Source organism: Martes martes, assembly GCF_963455335.1.
Source record: "Martes martes genome assembly, chromosome: 17".
In the NCBI taxonomy this organism is placed as follows: domain Eukaryota; kingdom Metazoa; phylum Chordata; class Mammalia; order Carnivora; family Mustelidae; genus Martes; species Martes martes.
In genome coordinates, this window is record NC_137905.1 from 1,688,199 (window position 1) to 1,706,567 (window position 18,369).

The following is an 18,369-nucleotide window of genomic DNA, read 5'->3' on the forward strand; positions in this document are numbered from 1 at the left end:
ATGCGCCCTGGTACCGTGCCACCATCCCCCGCCCTCCCCGCTCCAGGCCCCTCTCCCCATCCCCCTGCCCTGCCCATCCTGCAGGTCCCCCACGGCCACTGCTGCCCTTCCTGCAGACCGAAGCCAGCGGGACCTTCCCAGCAGCCGTGTGTGATAGCCTCAGGCTCAGCCCTGCCCCATTCTACCTTCTCCTCGGAACCTCCTCGCCTGTCCTGTGGCCACAGGGCCCTCGCACAAGCTGTTTCTGCGGCCGGCTGCACCCTCCTCAGGGAAGTCCCTCACTGCTCCCAGACAAGATCGGGCTCTCGTCTCTGCTGCAGCTTGCAGGGCCTGGTGTCTCTTCTGTCCACCCAGAGCGCCATCAGCTTACACCCGCTGCACAGTGCGGGCTTCCCTGGTGCGGGAACAGGACCACCTGCTCATAACGGCGTTCTGAAGAAGGGACTGTTAGAATTCCCATTTGCCGGAAGAGTAAACTGAGGCTCAGAAGAGTGAAGTAAGCCAGTTGCCCAAGGCTGCACAACAGGTGTGTGGCCGAGCCACGTCCTCCCTTGGGAATCCACACGCTCTGTTCCAGAGCGGACGCTGGTGGCCGCGCTGGAGGAAGGGGGACCCGGGCTCCATCTGTGGCCCCAGGCCCGGCCTCGCTCCCCCGCCAACCGGTCTGCCGGACGCCCCGAGCTGCTGGCAGCCGCGGAGGCCCGTCCTGACATTCATCAACACTGGCTCTGTGAAGGGTTTAATTAACTTCCTGTTGCAATGAGGGGATAATGAGTTTTAAGCACCACGTGACTCTGTAAGGAGGTCAAACGGCAGCGAGGATGTCAAAATAAATTAAGTTAGGAATCAGGAGGCCGCCTGCGGGAGGGGCAGGGGAGGAGCCCAGACAGCTCTGGCGACAACAAGGTGCTGCCCGGGCCACCCTTGGCGGCTGGGTGGGCGTGGGGGGGGGCTGGGCTGCTGCCTCTGTGGCCCCCCTCATGGGGCTGGGGGTGGTTCTGGCTGTGCGCCGGCAGCTGGGGACCCCATCTGATCTCTGGGTTGCCTGAGGGACAGAGAGAGCTGGGCTGGGACCACACGGGACCGGCCCTTTCTCCCCCCACCCCCGGGAGTCCCCTGCGAGGCCAGCATCTCAGGCATCCTGGGACACAAGACGGTTGTCGTCTGCAGACGGTCCTCGGGGCTTAGTGAGAGCCACCCTTTCACGCAACTGCCCACGTGTGGCCACTTACCCCGCCAGGCAAGGCCGTGTCGGGCGCAGACAGGAAATATTATCTAGATATTTCCCAATCTCTGGGAGTTGGGGTCATGTGACATCACCAGATAGGAAACCTTGGCGTCCCCACTGGCCTCCTGCCTTTCTTTCTCCTCTTCCTGCTGCTTCCTGCCTCCCCTCCTGCCCTGCGCCCTTCCTCCCTTCCTCCCACCCCAAACACATAGGGAACCCCTCACTGAGGCCACGCAGGGACAACTGTGGACCACACACGCACACAGAGTGCCGCTTGTGGTCTGGCGGGAGCGGGACTGTGGCCATGGCGGAGGAGTGGGCCATGGGACACGTGGCAGGGTGACCTGTGCTATAAATAAAGCAGGGAGGGGGGTGGGGCACTGTGGTGGGTCTGGGAGCCACCAAGAGGAGGTGCCGGCCGGACAAAGACCAAGGCCGGGGGAGACGGTGGCGGGAGGGTCCAGGCAGCGCCAGGAGACCGGGCTGGGTCCGGCGGGCCACGATTCTTAGCCCTCAGATGCAGCCACTGATTGTCAGGGCTGCAAAACGTTTTGGTGACTCTTGTGCCCGCTGATGGCTCGGGGAGCTGAGCTCCAGAGAGGACGGGCTCCAGCCCCACCCGGGGCCCTATCGTCCCTTCGTACTCCCGGCCTGGCACAGCACACGGCCCCAGAGACGGGCCTAGGGGTCTCTCAGCAGCAAACCGAGCTGCGGTTTGTCCAAGCCCACCAAACCCCGGGCCTCTGGAACCCCATGGCCTGCCCCGCTCTACGCCTGGGGGCTCCAGGTGAGGGGGCACTGCCCTTTGGGAAAGGGGCCATGGCCTTGGGTGCCCAGGCCCGGAGTGGCTGGGAAGGAGAGACGGCTGCAAGGGGCTCAGCGTGTCACTCCCGGGGCTACAATCTGGCAGGGGACATGCGGCCCTGAGGGCAGGTTCCCAGGAAATGAGCTGCCGTTGCCTGCCCACTGGACGGATGGAGAAACGGGGCCGGGGGGACATGGCTTCAGGGCTGGAGCTCCGGAGCCCAGATGTGGCCCATCCATAGGGACACGGGCAGGACCCAGGAGCCCCCAAGTCCCAGCCCAGAGGGCAGGACCCAGGAGCCCCCAAGTCCCAGCCCAGAGGGCAAGCACCCATCCTTCTCCAGACGCTGTTTGCTCCTGTCTCTGGGGGTCCGTTTTGGTCCCGAGTCTTGCCACTGTGAGTGTGGCCGTCGACACGCTTTCCCCAGGAGGTGGGATTCAACCCCAGAAACTTGGGAAAACCCACCGTGTTTTCTGGGTGGGGGGGCATTGAGCAGATATGCCGCGGGAAGCCTGGGGCTGGGCGGGGAGCCTCCTGCTGTGGGGCCTGGAGGAGGAGGTGGGGGACACATCTGCTCCTACCACCAGCTTCCCTCCCCCCGGGGGCCAGGCCATGGGCGGCCGCCCTGACCCTCTGTGTCCGGGGGCTCGCCCGTCCTGTCCCTGCACCTGCACTCCCTCACCTGGTCCCAGGAACCGTCTCTCCTACCCTGTCTGATTTGTGGGGCCGAGGGGTCATTGGGGTCAGGTTTTGGGCCTCGTATAGGATACGACTGAACAATACATGCATTTATGTGGCCTTGTTGCTAAGACACAGTATCCCCGCGGCCGCTGGCCTGCCTCAGGGCAGCTCCCAGAGGGACCCGCAGGTACGGGGCTTCCTACAGGGCTGACAAGCCAGGCCCGAGGGGGCCCGGGGCTCTGTGGTCCTGGTATGGGGCCCATGCCCGGCTGCTCCCGACCCACCCCCCGTCTTTGGATCGAACAGGGTGCTCTGGGACACGTGCACAGGGCCGTCTGGAGGGCCAGGTCCCCGGAATGGAGGCAGTGGTGCCGCTCACCTGCAGCAAGTCAGGACGAGGTGGTGTGTTCGCCCTGTGTGGGTCTGTGGGCCCCAGGGTCAGCCCGGGTGAAGCTGTGTAGTAAGTGTGTGTCTCTGAGCCTGTCGATGAGGTTGGGGTGCCTGTGTGCTGGTCCGGTTGGCTGGTGGGAGCCGGCGGGCACCATGCCCTCGGGCCTCGGCGGCTGAGCGGCCGGCATCACGGAGCCGGACCAATGCTGCCACCTGCCGGCCAGGGGGGCACGGGCCGCTCGGATTCGTGGTCTGGGGTGGGGCCTGCAACTTCCTTCCTGTTCCCAGGGGCTGGGATGCCGCTGGTCTCCCGCTGCCCCAGGTGTGGTTGAACAGGCGCCCAGCACTGCGGACCCCGCCGCGCCCCAGGGGTCTGCACCCCAAATCACCAGACAGCCATTGTCAAACACAGCTCAGACTCACCTCATCCCAACCCTAATCCAACCCTATGTCCCTCTGTGCCCCCCTTTCTGAGGCCCTGCTACAGAGACCTCCAAGGAAACCAAAGCCCCCAGCTCCCCCACAGAATCGGTCTGGAAGCCCCCAAGGGCAACACACAGTAGGCGTGTCCACCGGAGAGGGGTGACCCAGGCCCTGGAAGGGCTTGGACTGAGCAGGAGTGCCTGGGAAGGCTGTTCCTGGCCGAGGAAGGTGAGCAGGGGTGGTGGGACCCCACGTATGACCTCACCTGTGCATCCCCCTCCCCAGGGGTCCCCTCCCCTGCACATACCTTGGGGGGCTGCTCTGAGTGCCCCTCGTGCCTGGGGTCAGAGGCAGGACAGCATGGCTGCCTGACTTTGGACAGCCCTGCGTGCTCTCTAGGCACACTTGTCCCGGACGCCGGGGTCTCCAAGGGTCCCAGGGTCTGAGCCTGCGGTGGGTGCTGTCTCCCGCTTTGACCCTTCCAGCTGCCTCTGCTGCCATCCTGAGACCCCCAACTGAGCCGTGCTGACGAGTTCCCGACACTCTGCCTCTCCCGCTCCGATCCCCCAGGTCAGGTCCCCACCCCCGCCGTGTCCACGGGCCCAGAGGAGCTGGCGGGACTGCTTGGCCGCGCGGGCGCAGCTCTGCGGGGACAGAGGCGTCCACGGAAGGCAAGGCCCTCTGGACCAGGCCCTGGGCTCGCGTGGGGGGTGGGGGGCAGGGGGGCGGCGAGAGGACAGACGCCACAGCCGGAGGCTCTCCGGGAAAATGCTGAGGATATATTTGACAGGATGTGTTCACCATGATTCGCACAGAACAACCTCAGAGTCCCGTGTCTCATTCATCAGCACTAGAGGCATTCTGAGCGCACGCAGCACCTTTGAGAAAGGCAATTTGGGGCCATTTGGTCTCTTTCAAAATATCAAAATAAAAACTTTTGACACACACATTGCACCCAAGGTAAAAAAGTGAAAAAAAAAAAACACAACAAACCAACAGAATGACGCAAACCACAAACCTCAGAAATACCTATGGACAGAAGGAAACCTCGCCCACCCTCCTGCCCCGTTGGAAGACAGGACATGCGCGACGACCCCTGGGTCATGTCAGTGCACGAGACGCCTCCAGGATCGGGCCACAGCGCCATGCCCCGGCCCGCAGTGCCCCACTTGGCTGCTCCGACCGCGGACCGCCACCCTGGGGCTGGGGCCAGCCAGCGGCCGGGGGAGCCAGTGAAGGACTTGTCGGGGCCGCCGGTGTCCGTGGGCCTTTGTGCGCCTCCCCAGCTGGTCTCCCCGCCCAATGCTCCAGGTGAAACGCGCCCAGGAAGCCTGAATTCACATTACGACACGAAATAGCACCAGAAATTCAGAGTAAAATTGCTGATACTTGCAGCGGAGAGCTCCTTGTGGGAGGAAGGCTCCAGAAAGGCATCGGCAGAGGCCGGGGGCTGGGGAGGGAGAGCGGGCAGTGGGAGCTGGCTGGTGAGCAGCTGTTCTCTGTGTTCCTGACTGGAACTCGGTCCCCAGGGGTCAAGGTGCGCTAGAGACCGGCGTTTCCGTGAGCAGCACAGACAGTGGCCGTCGCCACTCGTTGGTCAGAGAAGCCTGGCACGCCCTGGGAACCTGGGGGCCCCACAGTCAGTTCTTCCAGGGGACAGCCCTGCCCCCGCATGTGGCTTCTAAGCCCTCCCAGCAACAGCAGCAAGACTGAGGGGAGCCTGCCGTGACCTGAGTGCAGGCGGCCTTGGCTCACTTCCCTGCCAGATGACATGGGGGGGGGCCGTGCAAACCGTCGGGTGAGCAGAGTTCTGCGCCTGGGCCTCGGGGCGCACGGGGTGGGGGGCGGGGTCGGCTCTCTCTTCGAGTTCTTGGTACTGAGAAAAGAGCTACATGGTCTCCAAGGGGCTCACCCTCACCTTCCATCTAGAAAGGCACTGCTGTCCGCCCAGGCCCCACTCAGAGTATCACAGTCTCGGCCCTAACGCCGGATGCCGAGTGCTTGTGCAAAGTCAGGCGGACCACCAGGTGGCCCCCGTCCGACGCCCTCAGAGGACTGAGGCCCGTCAGCACAGACAGGAGCCCCCAGTGCCGGGCTGTTCCGAGCCCTGCTCCCAGGTACTCACTCACGGCCGTGAACTACTCGGGAGGGTCCTTCTTTAACGGGATCTTGAAGCTGGTCAGTCTCTGCCCGAAGAGCTGGCTGAGGAGGTCGTTCTGGGACGCGGCGGTCCGGCAGGCGCGGCGGTCAGCCGGTTCAGCACCGTGGACAGCTCTGTCCCTCTTGGGGGGTCTGTGCAGGGGTCTCCCCTGGGGGCAGGCCTTGCCCTGCCCCTCCTTGCTTCGTCTGCAGTCCCCATGGGTGTGTCCGGGGCCCGCCTGCCGTTGCTCTGACGGCTGGGGCGGCATCGGGCCGCTCTGGCTACCGGGCCTGGCCTTGGTGGGGAGCACACGGCTGGGCGTCGCCTGTTTTCGGGGGGCCCGGGGGGGCTTGTCAGGGACCAGGTGGGCTCTCCCCAAGCTCCCCACACTCTCACCCCTGCTTGGCCCCGGGGCCCGGCCCTTCCTCTTCTTCTCGCTGACCTCTCCATCCTCCCTGGTGCCCAGGCTCCCTCGGGAACCCTGGTCACCGGCTTCCCTTGGCCCCTTGGGAGAACTTTTGGCTCGAGGAGGGTGCTTGTCTGGGGCGGGGCCCTGGCCTGGGCAGTTGGGCTTGGCCGGGGTGGTGGCCGTCTCACTCTGGAGCTGCCCGCTGGCCGGCTGGGGCTGGCTGCCACCTGCCGTCTTGCTGCCGTGCCGTGGGCCTCCACTGCCCTGGGTGCTGGGGCTCGGCTTGGCTTTGAGGGTGGTAGGCTCAGTGCCATGGGTCAGCTCTTTGGGTGTCGGACTGGCCACGACCTTCTTCGGTTGCACCGGGAACCTGGGGGCTTTGCTGGGGGTGGGCATAGCCGACCTGTCCTTTGACGAACTCCGGCAACCCCAAGGCTTGACCACACTGCCCTTGTGGGAGGGTCCCCCTGTACCTCCCTCGGGCACCGTGTGGCCTGTGGACACCTGCTTCTCCTTCTGGGGCAGGGACGGGGCTTCCAGGCAAAGGTCAGGGGTACTCGGGGTCCTGCGTTTCCCTGAGAACGGGCCAGTAGCCCTCTTTTCCTCTCCATCTTGGCCTCTGGCCCCCGGCCGGGGCTCGGACCCCCCCAGCGGGAGAGCCTGCTGAAGAGGAGGCCCAGGGCTGCCCGGAGAAGCCTCACCTGCGGACCTCCCCGGGGCTCCGCCTGGCTTGCGGCCACCTTGGCCATCAGCGGAGGCCGCCGGGAAAGGAGACAGAGCCGGGGGCAGCGGCTCCTGGAGGTCAGAGGGCACGTCGTCCCCCGCGCCCGGGTGGCCCACGGGGTCTACAGGCCTCTCCGGGGTCCCGGGCTGCCCCTCGGTGGTGCCAGGAGCTGCTTCTGGGCAGGGCTGGGGCAGGGCTGGGAGCGACCCCTCGCTCCGGGGCGGGCTGCGGCCCCAGGACAGAGGCCCCCGGGCGCCGGGCGCCGCGGGGCTGCTGGGCGCGGCCACCCGGCGCCGCTTGCTGGGCAGCGCGCCCTCGCGGGCCGGCGCCTTGGGGCCGGGGGCGCCGGGCCTGCGCACGCGGCGGAAGGCGAAGGGCGGCTGCGCCCCGCCCCGGTGCTTGCGCATGTGCCGCTCGAACTGCTCCTTCCTGGCGAAGGTGTAGTTGCAGGCGCTGCACACGAGCGACCGCCGGCTGACGCGCGTGACGTGCGCACACAGCTCGCAGGCGTAGAGCGCCGTGTGCGGCAGCTCCAGCGGCCCCCGCGCGCCGTGCGCCCCGCCCAGGTGCGCGCGCAGCTGCTCGTGCTCGGGGTACACGCGCGGGCAGCGCGGGCACAGGTAGACGCGCTGCGGGCTGTGCACCGCCAGGTGGCGCTGCAGCTTGAAGGGCTTCGGGAAGCGCTTGCCGCAGTGGTGGCAGTCGCGCGACGGGTCCTCGCAGGCCGGGGGCGCGCGGCCGGCCCGGGGCGGCGGGGAGCGGCCGGGGCGCGTCTGCGCGCAGCCGCGGGGAGGAGGGGGCTTCCCGCAGGCCGCGGGGCCGCTGCTGCCCGCCGGAGCCCCGTCCGGCGCCGGGGCGCGCTCGGGGCCGGGGCGGGCGGCCGCAGCCGGGGGCCTCGCGCTCTCCCTCGGCGACCCTCTCCCGGCCCCCCGCTGCGGCCCCGACGCCTCCCCGGGGCGCCCGTCTGCCGGGGAGCGCCCGCCCCCGCGGGGTCTGGACGCCCGCCCCGCGCCGCCGCCCGCGCCGCGCGCGCCCCGCCGGTCGGCGCCCCCGTCCCCGAGGGGCCCCCGCGCCGGGCCCTTGCGCGCGAAGCGCAGCGCGTGCTCCCGCAGGTGCTCGTTGTACATCCAGACGTCGGCGGCCGCGCGCCCGCACATGCCGCAGGCCCAGCGGCCCGCCCTGCTCCGCGCGTGCTTCTCCTGCAGGTGCGCCCGCAGCCGCTCGCGGGAGCCGAACCTGCGCGCCACGCACAGGTAGCAGGTGGGCGGCGGCGCGGGGCTGTGCGCCAGCTTGTGCAGGTCCAGCCCGCCCAGGCCGCGGAAGCGCTGGAAGCACACCTTGCACTTGTAGGACGCCCTCCCGGCCGCGGCCTGCCGGTCCCGGCCCGGCGCTCCCCCCGCCCCGGCGGCCCCCGGGCTCTGCGGCTCCCGGGGGCTCGCCGCGGCCGCGAAGTCTAAGACGCCCGTGCTGAGGACACCCCCGGGGTCGTCCCGGGGCGGCGGGAAGCACAGGTCCTGCTCGTCCAGCTCGGTGCGGAGCATCTCCAGGTCCACGGCCGTCCCGGGGGGCCCGCTGTCGTAGCGCTCCTGCTCCAGGTCGGGGGGCTCTGGGCTCAGGTCTCCCAGAGAAGAGGCCGCCCCTCCGGCTGGGACCGGCAGGTCCAGGTCTCGCCAAGACGCCGGGACCATGTGCAGCTCCGGAATGTTCTCGGACCCGCGGTCCTCCGTGTGGCGGGGGGGCACGTCCTCTGCACAGTCCACCCCGGGGTCGGCCTCCAGGGCCCACAGGCTGGGGCTGGGGGCCCAGGGGTCAATGCCGGGCACCTTGCTGCTCAGAAAGCCCTCGAGCAGGAAGGACTCGGGCAGACCCACGGCCTCGTCGCCCCACGGGTCCTCCTGGGAGAGGCAGAGAGAGCCCGAGTCGCTGAGGTCTGTGGACAGGCGGGCCGAGCCCAGCGCGGCGCAGCCCCCCACCTCGCCGAGGGGCTCCAGCGGGGGCGGGGCCTTCGGCTTTTTATAACGCTTCCCGTACACTCGGGGGTTCTTCTTCCGCGTCCAGCGGTCGCCCACAGGGAAGAGCTGCGAAAACGAGGCTTCATCATCAAACACGCTCAGAGGGTCCCGGAGACCTGGGCTGGGGGCTCCCGGAGCAGCGCCCTCACATGCCTGGACCCCGACCTGCGCTTCTGGGTTGGGCAGGGGGCCGTGGGAGCAGCCCCTGCTGGCGCCTCCCGCAGACGCATGTGTCTCCTGAGGGCCTGGGGGGCTCGAGGAGGGCCCGGGCCCCTCCCCGACTCCTTGTCCTGACCCGCTCTCCACTGCTCTGCAGTACCCTGCAGGTTCGGCCCCAGCTGCCCACACCGGCTCTTTGTGGACGTCCAATGTTCTGGCCTTCCTGGGCCCCCAGCAGCCCCTGGCCAGGGCTGCCTTCTGTCCTCTGGGCCCATCCCCAGGCAGCGTCCACCCCACCCCCTCCACACGGGTCATCCAGTCCTGGAGTGACCTCTGTGCCGGCGTCTCCTCCGGATCCGTGTCCACCGTGTTCTCCATCACCCCGGGCCAGCAGGCGTTGGCATCCGGCTCGGCCCGCACTGAGAGGTGGCCGCCCGGAGGCCCCGGGGGACTGGCGGTTGCAGTGGACGGGCCCCAGCGGCTTCTGCCGGAAATCACACCGGGACAGACCGGAGGACCCCTCGCCTCCCGGAACCTCCTCGCTCTTGGCTTTCTCCCCTTTTCCTGCGACGTCCGCTCCACCTTGCCGGGGACGTCCACGGGCGCCCTGCCCCGCCGCTGGGCGCTTCCCTTGTCTGCCTGTTTGGAACAGCGCTTGTCCCTCACCAGCTGGGCCTGCTTCCTGGGCTCTGCCGGCCTCATGTCCTCTGCCGGCTCGCCCGGACCTGGGGGAGGAGGTTCCCGGCTGGGGGAGCGGCCCAGGGTGCCCCCCGCACTGAGTCCCCTGGCCGCCTGTGGGCCTGACGCACCCTCAGGAGCCTCGGCACCCTGGTCAGGATGCAGCCCAGGGGCACGGCCAGGGCCGTCCAGCACCTGGCTGGACTTCTCCTTCCCAGGTGCCCGGCGGCTCCTCTTTCCGGGGGGCTGGCGTGCTGGGGGCTGGGGGCCGGGTGGGGCGGGGGGGCCCCTGTGCAGCCCATGCTTCCGGGCTCTGTGGCGGCTCAGGCCCGGCCTGGAGCGGAAGGAGGCCGCGCACACTTCACAGGTCACCGGCCGCCCGCTGGAGGCTCCGTCCTCCTGGGGGGCGCTTTCTGTGGACACGGCCTTCTGTCTGGTGCCCTGTGGACTCTGGGGTGTGCAGTGAACAGTTCGGAGGCTCTGGGGAGAGCTGGGTCTGGAGTCCTGGGCTGTGCTGCTGGGAGATGTGGTTCTGCCCTGGGGGAGCTCCGGGGACTGGCAGGGGACGGTGAGGTCGCTGGTGTCGGCTCCGGGGGCCGTCATGGCGCCAGAGCGGCCGGCTCCCGCCTCGCCTTCCTGGCGGGCACAGGACTCTGGCCCCGTGACCCCCCCTGTGGAAGGGTTGGTGGGCACAGCAGTGACACCCTGGCCTTGCCTGTTGCCTGGGGGGTCTGGGGAGGCAGGGCCAGGGGGCCTCCTGCTGGGGCTGGGGTGGGGTGGGGCTCCCCAGCCGTGCGGATCTGGATGGTCGACCCCAGGGCCTCTTTCTGCCCCTGTGCCGTCTGCGGTGGGAACCTCGGGCCCGGCAGGGGTGCTTGTGGTGACTCTTGGGGAGTTGGGCCTCACGGGGGGAGAACTGGTGACACAGGCAGGAGAGCTCCCTGGCTTCTCCTTTCTGGAACCTTCTAGAGGTCCTGACATGCCGCCTTCGGGGCGGTCCTGCCCCCAGGCCGGAGTGAAGACACTGATGCAGCCAGGCCGGCCCAAGGGAGGGTTCTGCAGGGGGCTGTGGTCTCCCAGGAGGGGGCGGTGGGCCAGGCTTTCCTTGAAGCCACAGGAGCTTGTCCTCGAAGACGGGGGAGTTGCCGCAGGTGGCCCAGCCCCAGCATCTGTGGCGGCCGGGCTGCAGTCAGTCCTTCGTGGAGGGGGCCCGGCAGGAGAAGGGGGTGGGAGGAGCTGTGGGCTGTCAGGATCCCCGCAGGCTGGAGGTGCTGGGAGCAGCCCCCCCAGCTCGCCTGAAGTTCCCCTGGGAGGGTCTTCCCGGGGCAGATGCTCCAGGCCGCAGGGAGTGGGGGTGGCTACCGAAGCGGGCAGGGGGACACAGGTGGTCAGCTCCCCGGTGGGGGAAGCGGGGTTGTCCCCAGTGAGCGGCAGCTGCTTCTCGAGGCCCGGGCTGGCCGCCTTCTCGGAGGTCCGGGCTTCAGGCCCATTTCGGACGTGGGCCACTGCCAAGTCCGGAACCAAAGTTTCTGCGTCACACGAGGTAGGGCTTTGGGCAGCCCAGGCCTCTTTCTGAAGGCCTAAGAGCTGGCCATTTCCCTGGAGCTGTCCCCCTAGCTGGTCTGCCTCCCTGGCCAGCCCGGCCAGGGCAGTCTCAGGACTGGCACTGACCGTGAAGAGGCTGTCCAGCCCCACCGGATCCCTCCAGTTATCTGGCTGCTGTCTGCCTGCTTTGCCTCGGTCCTTGGGCTCCCCAGCCTGGCCGAGGGGGTCCAGGTGTCCGTCAGCCTCAGGTTGCAGCTGACGTCTGGCCACTGCGGGGACGTCCTGGGGGGGGCTGCAGGCCATGTCCCCACCTTCCGCACTGTCCCCTTCCAGAGACCCAGGGCTTGGGGTTCCAGCAGATGGGTGCCCCTGGGAGCCCAGGGCGTCCTCTTCACTTCCAGCCGCTCTGGCCACCAGGAGCTGCAGCTGACGGAGGGGGCTTGCGGCTGCGTCCCGGGGCCTCCCGCCAGGACCGGTGTTGGGCGCGCAGGCGGGACTCGGGGAGGCCCCCAGGGGCACAGACTCCTTATCACCCTTAAGGCCAGGGTCCCCTGCAGCAGAGTGGAGCGGGCCCGCTTGGCTCACAGAGCATCCTTCGGGCGCGTCGCTATGACTGGCATCACAGGACGGGGCGGCCCCCTGAGAGGCCGAGCCGGGCGCCAGTTGGGCTAGTGGGCGGCCAGATGCTTCCAGCTCGGGGGGGTCTCGGCAGGGCCCTCCTGCCTGTGTGCAGGGAAGGGGCGGCAGGGCATGGCTTGGGTGCATCTTGGCAACCCCATTATTTTTGGGAAGTAAAGGCTCACGGTTTGGGCTGCACCTCGCTAAGCGTCTCACGTCCCGTGGAGGCTTGAACAGCTCTCCAGAGCTGGGGCAAGAGACATCTGCGTGGACCCCGCAGTCCCCTTTGGCCTCGGGGGGGCCCGTCTCCAAGACTCCCGCTCTCTGTACTGCTTGGATGCTGTGGTCGGCCCCACTGAGGCTTCTGGGAGCCCCAGATGCCCCGTCTGCATGCACACAGGGGGAGAGGGCTGCTTCTCCCGGGTGGGGTGAGGACCACTCCTCCTGGGGGCTCCCCAGGCCCCCTTCCGTGGTGGCCACTGCTGTTTCTGCCCCTTCTGCGTGTGGAGTCAACACCCCAAGGCCGGTGAGGTCGGCCTCGGAGAAGGCGTCCCTGGGGGACGAGGCGGCCTGGTGGGTGGGCAGAGGGGCCCCTGTGCCCGCCTGCATTCTGCCCGCCTGCCCACCTGCGCACGGCAGTTCTGGGGCCTCGGACACCCCTTTACTCTGCAGCTGAGTCTCTAACTCGGCGACCAGTCTTTTGATTTCTAGTTCCTCTTCGGACAGGCTGCCCATAAAAGCGATGCCGCATTCGCTGACCTTGCCAGGCAGAGGGGAAGGGCTGGCGGCCTCTGCCCCTTCCCCGGGGCGTCTCCTACTGAAGGCCTTCTCCCCCAAGAGGTCGGGAAGGTGGCCCACGTGGCTGGCCAGCACGGGGGCCTCCACCAGCAGGGACCAGCCCTTGTCGGGCAGAAGCGGGGAGTATGGTGGCTCTAACTGGGGTTTCCTTGGGGGAGGATCGGCGCACAGCGACGGGGGGTGGGTGTCTCCACTTCCCAGCAGGCCGCTGTAGGTGGGTGGGTCAAGCCTGTCTGCAGGCAGCCCCGGGAAGAGCGGTGTGGACTCCAGGGTCAGCGGGCGTCCGGCTTTGTCGGGGCCCCCGTGGATCGCGTAGGGTGGACTCCTCGGTGGTTTTGGCTCGAGGGCACCGGCGTGCAAACCATCCTGGGGCCGGTGTGTGCCGCTGGCAGCCAGAGCGTCTGGCACTAACGGCTTGGAGTAGAGGCCTTCTTGGAGACGGCCAGGCAGGTCTTTGGGTCCGAGGAACAATTTGCTGGGGGGACTGCTGTAGGGCTGGGGCCCCTTCCTGGCAGGTGGAACCCCCCCTGGGTCTCCGTGAAGAAGAGCAGGGCCACAGCCGAGATCAGGGGTCTTCAAAAACAGGGCCCCAGATTCAAGGTCGGAGGTGTCGGCGGCGTGAGCCACGGGCACCAGCAGCTCTCCTGATGGGTGGGGACCCTCTCTGTCCTGGGAGGTGGGTGGCTCCGTGCACCGGGCAGCGCCTGGCAGACTCCCACGGGACAGCCGGGGGTCCCCTCTGCCCGGCTCCGGGGCTGGGGACCGGGGGCTTCCCTCCCCACAGGAGGCTGGAGAAGAGCTTGGAGCCTCTCTGGGGAGTTCGGGGGCACCCGGGGGTCGCTCCTCAGCAGGGCTGGTGCTCTTGGTCTCCAGGGGGGAGTCCAGGGCCGGACGGTTCTCCTCTGGGGGCCCGGCACTGGCCGGAACCTGCAGGAGATGCTCGGGGCCTCTCTCCTCAAGGCCTGGGCAAGGCCTGCCTGGCTCCTCGGGGCTGGGGGAGGCCCTGACCTTTGTGGCTTCCTGCCTCCCGACCGTCCTGGCTTTCTGCGGCCCTCCGTCCTCCTCGGGGCCTGGGGCCACATCGGCTTCCTTCTGCTTCGTGCCTCGGTGCCGCCGGCCGCAGCCCTGGCGGGGCCGCCCTGGGAGGCAGGAGCCATGCGGCCGTGAGCCGTCCTCCTCCTCGGACTCGGAGGCGCAGATGAGCTCTCGGAGCCCGTGCTCAGTGCTGCTGGGCACCCGCCTGGCCGGGGCCGGAGGGAGGTGCCCGCCTGGGCCGCGCCGCCGCGGCCGTCCCTGGGCCTTGTTCTTCTGCTGCACGATTTTGTGGATGAGCTCCTTGCTCCAGGTGCCGGCCCGGGGCTTCCTCCTCCTGGAGCCCTTCCCCGGGGACAGGCGGAGGCGTGGCGAGCTCCTGGTCTCTGTGGGGAGGGCCCGGCGGCTGGGATCGGCGGGGCTTCTGGGGGCCTGGGTCCTGAGGTCCCGGGGGCGGGGTGGGGGTGCCTCCACCCCGTGGCCTTTCCTCCTCGGCCTCAGGCAAGTGGTTCTGGGGCCCTTCCGGCTATCGGCGGAGCTGGAGGTGTCCAGCCCTTTCTGGAACAACTTGAACTGCTTCCCTCTCCTCTGCTGGCTGGCCAGGCCAGCCCCACCTGCCTCCGTGGGCGCGGGCCCCAGGGAGCGGGTTTTGGGCCGGCTGTGGGCCGGGCAGCCCCCATTCCCGGGGCAGGGGACCTGGGGCTCCAGAGGGGCGGCCTCGCCTGGGAGGGGGGGCTGGGCTTTGTTCTCTGGCACGGTCCCCACCTTGGTCTTGGGGGGCTGCCCAGCACCAGGCCCTCTGGGGCCGGAAGGCTCCTCATCAGCAAAGACATCGATGAAGCTGCTGTCGATCTCGGGGTTGTCCGACTGGTACCCCAGGCCGTTGAGCGCCTCGGTGATGAGGCTGTCCAGTTTGGCGTCGTCCTCCGGGTCCAGGTCTGTGGCAGGGAGGGGGAAGGGGGCGGTGGCCAGGCCGGGCAGGAAGCTGGTCCTCAGGGCGTCCTCTTTGCCGTCAGCCCGGAGGTCCCCGCTGAGCAGGAAGGGGACCGACTTGGTGTGGCTGAGCAGGCTCAGGTTCCCGCCGGTTGGTGCTTTGGGGGCGGCAGGGGGGCCAGGGAGGCCCGGGGGCTGTGGAGGGCTGTCCTTGGCCCTGGCCAGCAGCGCGCGGCAGAACTGCCGGTGCCCCAGGAAGGCGGCCAGGCTGCTGTAGTTCTGGTCGCACTGCCTGCAGGTGAGCAACACGTCCAGCTGGTCCAGGCTCGCGCTGCTCAGGGGGAAGTGGTGGGCTTGGTAGGGGGGCGGCTCCCGGGGGAAGCCCTCCAGCCTGGCCTCGGGGCCTGAGCCTGGGAAGGGGGCCTCCTCTAGGCATTTGAAAGTGCCCTCGGGCCCCAGCGCCTCCGCGGGGAAAGGGAAGTCTCCGACGGGCTCTGGCTGGTAGGGCATGGGCACGGCGTGTGGGGGCTCAGGGGACGGGTAGGGGCTGCTGGTCTCCGGGGGGCGAGCAGGGGCGTGGAAGAAGGTTGGGGGCCCAAGCGGGCCAGGCACCTGGCTCTCCTCCGAGCTGGGGTTGGCCGGGCTGCTGGACAGCGGGGACAGCGAGGAGCAGGAGCTGCTGCTGGCCGTGTTGGTGGCTGGTGAGGGCAGCGGGGACCCGCAGGGAGAGGCGCCCACGACTCGGGGAGGGGGCAGGCTGGGGGTTGCCCGGGGTGAGACCTGGGACTGGGCCACCCCAAAGAACAGGGGCTGGGCTCCGGAATCCTTTAGTCCATTGTAGGCGAACAGGCCAGGGGAGCTGCCCCCGTGCTGACCTGGGCTGTTTCTCAGGACAGCCAGCTTCTCCCCAGGCCCGGGGGTCTTGCCGGCAGCACCCAGGGCTCCCTGGCTGCCACCCTGCCACTCGGGGGCTCCTGCGGGGAAAGGCAGCTGGCTCAGCACTTCCATGTGCTGGGGGCCAGGCCCGGTGGCTGGGAGCATCTGGGGCCAGGGCAGTGGGGGGCTCCGGGGGAGGCCAAGGCGCTGGCCTAGGTTGGCCTGGCCTTTAAAGAAGGCATTCCCGGCAGGGGCTGGGGGGCCCAGGGGAGGTGTGGGATAAGGGGCTGCAGCAGGGTCCCACAGCGGGGGCAGTCTGGTGGGCAGGGGCCCTGGGGCGGCCAGCTCTGCGTCTAGAGGCCCCGGGCTGGTCCCCACTCCACTGGCCCCGGGCCTTCCATAGGGCTGTCCAGGAAAGTGCCTCTGGGACAGAGAGTTTGGGGGCCCCCTGGGGCTCCCCAGCCTGTCGTCCTGGGCCAAAGACAGTCTCTCAGGCAGGGCTTCGGTCAGGCTCTTGTGCAAACCGTCCGGAAAGGTGGCCGTGCTCTCCGAGAAAGGGCTGGGGGCTGGGGGAGCAGCACCAGGTTGTGGGGGAGCACAGCCGAGGTCACTGGGGGCGTCAAGGCTGGGCTGGCCTGGGTAGCAGGGTGGGGGCTGGGGAGTGGGCTGGGTGGGCAGGGGGTAGGTGGTGCCTGTGCCCACCACGTCTTCTGGCCATGCTCCCCTGGGCTGGCAGAAGGCAAACACCAGCGCTCTTTCCCTGTACGTGGGGGGGGACCTGTCCTTGGGGAAGGGTTTTGGGCTGGGCCCGTGCAGGGCCTGGAGGGGGTACGGGAAGGAGGCCACCCCGGGGCCGTCCCCTTCAGGAAAAGGCTCTGGCTTGGTAGCAGGGCCCCCAAATCTAGCACCTGGGAAGCCGTTCCCAACAGCGGGAGGCCAGCTGTCAGCTCCCCCGGCCTGGAGTTCCGAGTAGGAGGCCGGCCGGCAGGGACTGGCGCTGCTGCCCGGGGGGGGCCTGAGGGGCGGGGGCCCGGAGGTGGCCTTCTGTGAGGTATGGTTGCTGGAGGTAAAGCTGGAGGGGGTCTCCTGGAAGCACCTTTGGAAACTGAGCTCTTCTGGGGTCGGTGGGGCCTTTGCCTCTGGGGGCCCGGGGTCCTCGCCCTGTGGGCCCTCGGGAGTCTCGTCCAGAGTGTGTCTGGCCCTTGGGCCAGAGATGCTCCGATTGTAGAGCTGCTGGGGGCTGCCGTCAGCCCTGCTGGCCTGCTGCGTGAGAGCCTGCGCCGGGCTCCTCCCGGGGGTGCCCTGCGGGCTGCTCAGGGACTCGGCTCTCAGGAGGGGTGCCTTGGGCTCCCCGCCCCTGGCCTGCCACAGCTGGGGCTCTGGAGGCTCCCCCGCCCAGGCCCTGCTGCCCGTGGCCTTGGCGGTCCTGCTGGCTGGGGCGCCGTCCTCGCTGGGGGGCTGGGAGGGCCTCCCCGGGCCACCAGCTGTTTGGCAGGGCTGCGGGTCTCGGGTCATGGCTGGGGGCGGTGCTCGGTGGGGCTGCTCCCCGGGCATGGCCCCTCCGTCTGGGCGCTGGGAGGACGTGGTGGTCCAAGGGGGTCCCTGGGGAAGCCTGTTCTCATGGTCCCGAATGGAGCCTGCAAGGAAAGCACAGGGTGAGTCGGGGCCGCCGGGGGCCGCCGGGGAGCCCCTGCGCTCAGGGGAGGCTTCCCTTTGGCAGGGATCCAAGAAGAGCCCTGGCCGTTCTCAAACCAGCCCTGCCAGGCGCTAGCTGGGCCACGAGTGGAAGGGCCCCGTGTGCCATGCAGGCTCCCAGACTGGACCCCCGTGGCGGGGACGACGGGCACCTGGGCGTCATTGGCATGGCCCGAGATAAACCCAGGGGCGACCGGGGGACAGCCCAGGGAGGAGGACGGAGCTGTGGGAAGTGAGGAGGTGAGTCTGTCCCTGGTGCGGCTGGCCCTGCCCAGGGGGCCCACTGGTCAGCCCCCGCAGGGCGGGCCTGCGTGTGGATTTCTAGGCAGTGCCAGTCTCTGGGGGCACTCCCTCCCTGCGCGTGGACACCTGCCCAGGGGCCGCCCCACTGAGGAGGGGTGTCATGCCTGATTGGGGCACAAGAACCCCTCGTTCTCCTGGGAGGGTGCCACGCCCACTCCCAGGGGTCCCCCCACATCCCATCACCCTCCTAAGTGGCAGCCTTAGCCCCCCACCTGGCCTGCTGCCTGGGGCCCGTCCTCCACTCTCCTTTCTCTGTTGGGACCAGGAGACCTTGGAGCAAAGTCTCATGGGGGATGTCTGTCAAATGAATGTGTGATGGTGACAGCAGCGTTGAGCTCCTTCTGAGCTCCGCTGTGGGCCGGGGCCCCGGGCACTTCCCGCCAGTTCCTCCCGTTCTCGCACCGGCTCGGGGGCTGGAACGGTTAGGCCCAGCCCTGGCTGATGGGCAAGGAGCAGACATGGGGGCCTCACGGTTGGGGGCGGACACTGGGTCCCCGGGATTCCCATGTGGCCCGGCGGTGACGCACAGGGTCCACAGGCGCTCAAGGCCAGGACCCCTGCAGAGCCCCCCGCGCTCCAGGGCGACGTGGTCCGGGGAGGGGGCAGGGCCCGTCTGGACATTCCCAGCTCAGTCTCTGACCCACCTCGTGACGGGCGACAAGGCCCTCAGCGTCCCCGCCCCTGGGACGTGGGGGTCTCGGTGGAGCCCCCGGCTGGTGCAGAAGACGTTGGTGCTGTGCCCCACGGGCGGAACGGGCCCCTCAAAGGCTGTGTGCTGTTGCCGTGGTTTGCTGACGAGTTGTGTTTCTGTGGAGCCCAGGCCCTGGAGACAGGGATCCGGCGCCTCGGCCCTGCCCGGATCTGGGGTCTGACATGCGGAGGCCCTCACGGCTGGGGAAAGGTCAGCTCTCACAACCTTG

The 18,369-nt window shown here is 68.9% G+C and overlaps 1 protein-coding gene across 1 annotated transcript; it reads right to left on the bottom strand.

The window, feature by feature from the left end:
- Positions 1 to 4,288: 4,288 nt before the first annotated feature.
- Positions 4,289 to 17,005, bottom strand: ZNF469 (zinc finger protein 469; the record flags this gene model as incomplete). Its single annotated transcript, XM_080827782.1, has 1 exon — positions 4,289 to 17,005. One exon carries the CDS (start codon positions 17,003 to 17,005, stop codon positions 5,666 to 5,668), a length of 11,340 nt encoding a protein of 3,779 aa, XP_080683908.1. The 3' UTR covers positions 4,289 to 5,665.
- Between the last annotated feature and the right edge of the window lie 1,364 nt (positions 17,006 to 18,369).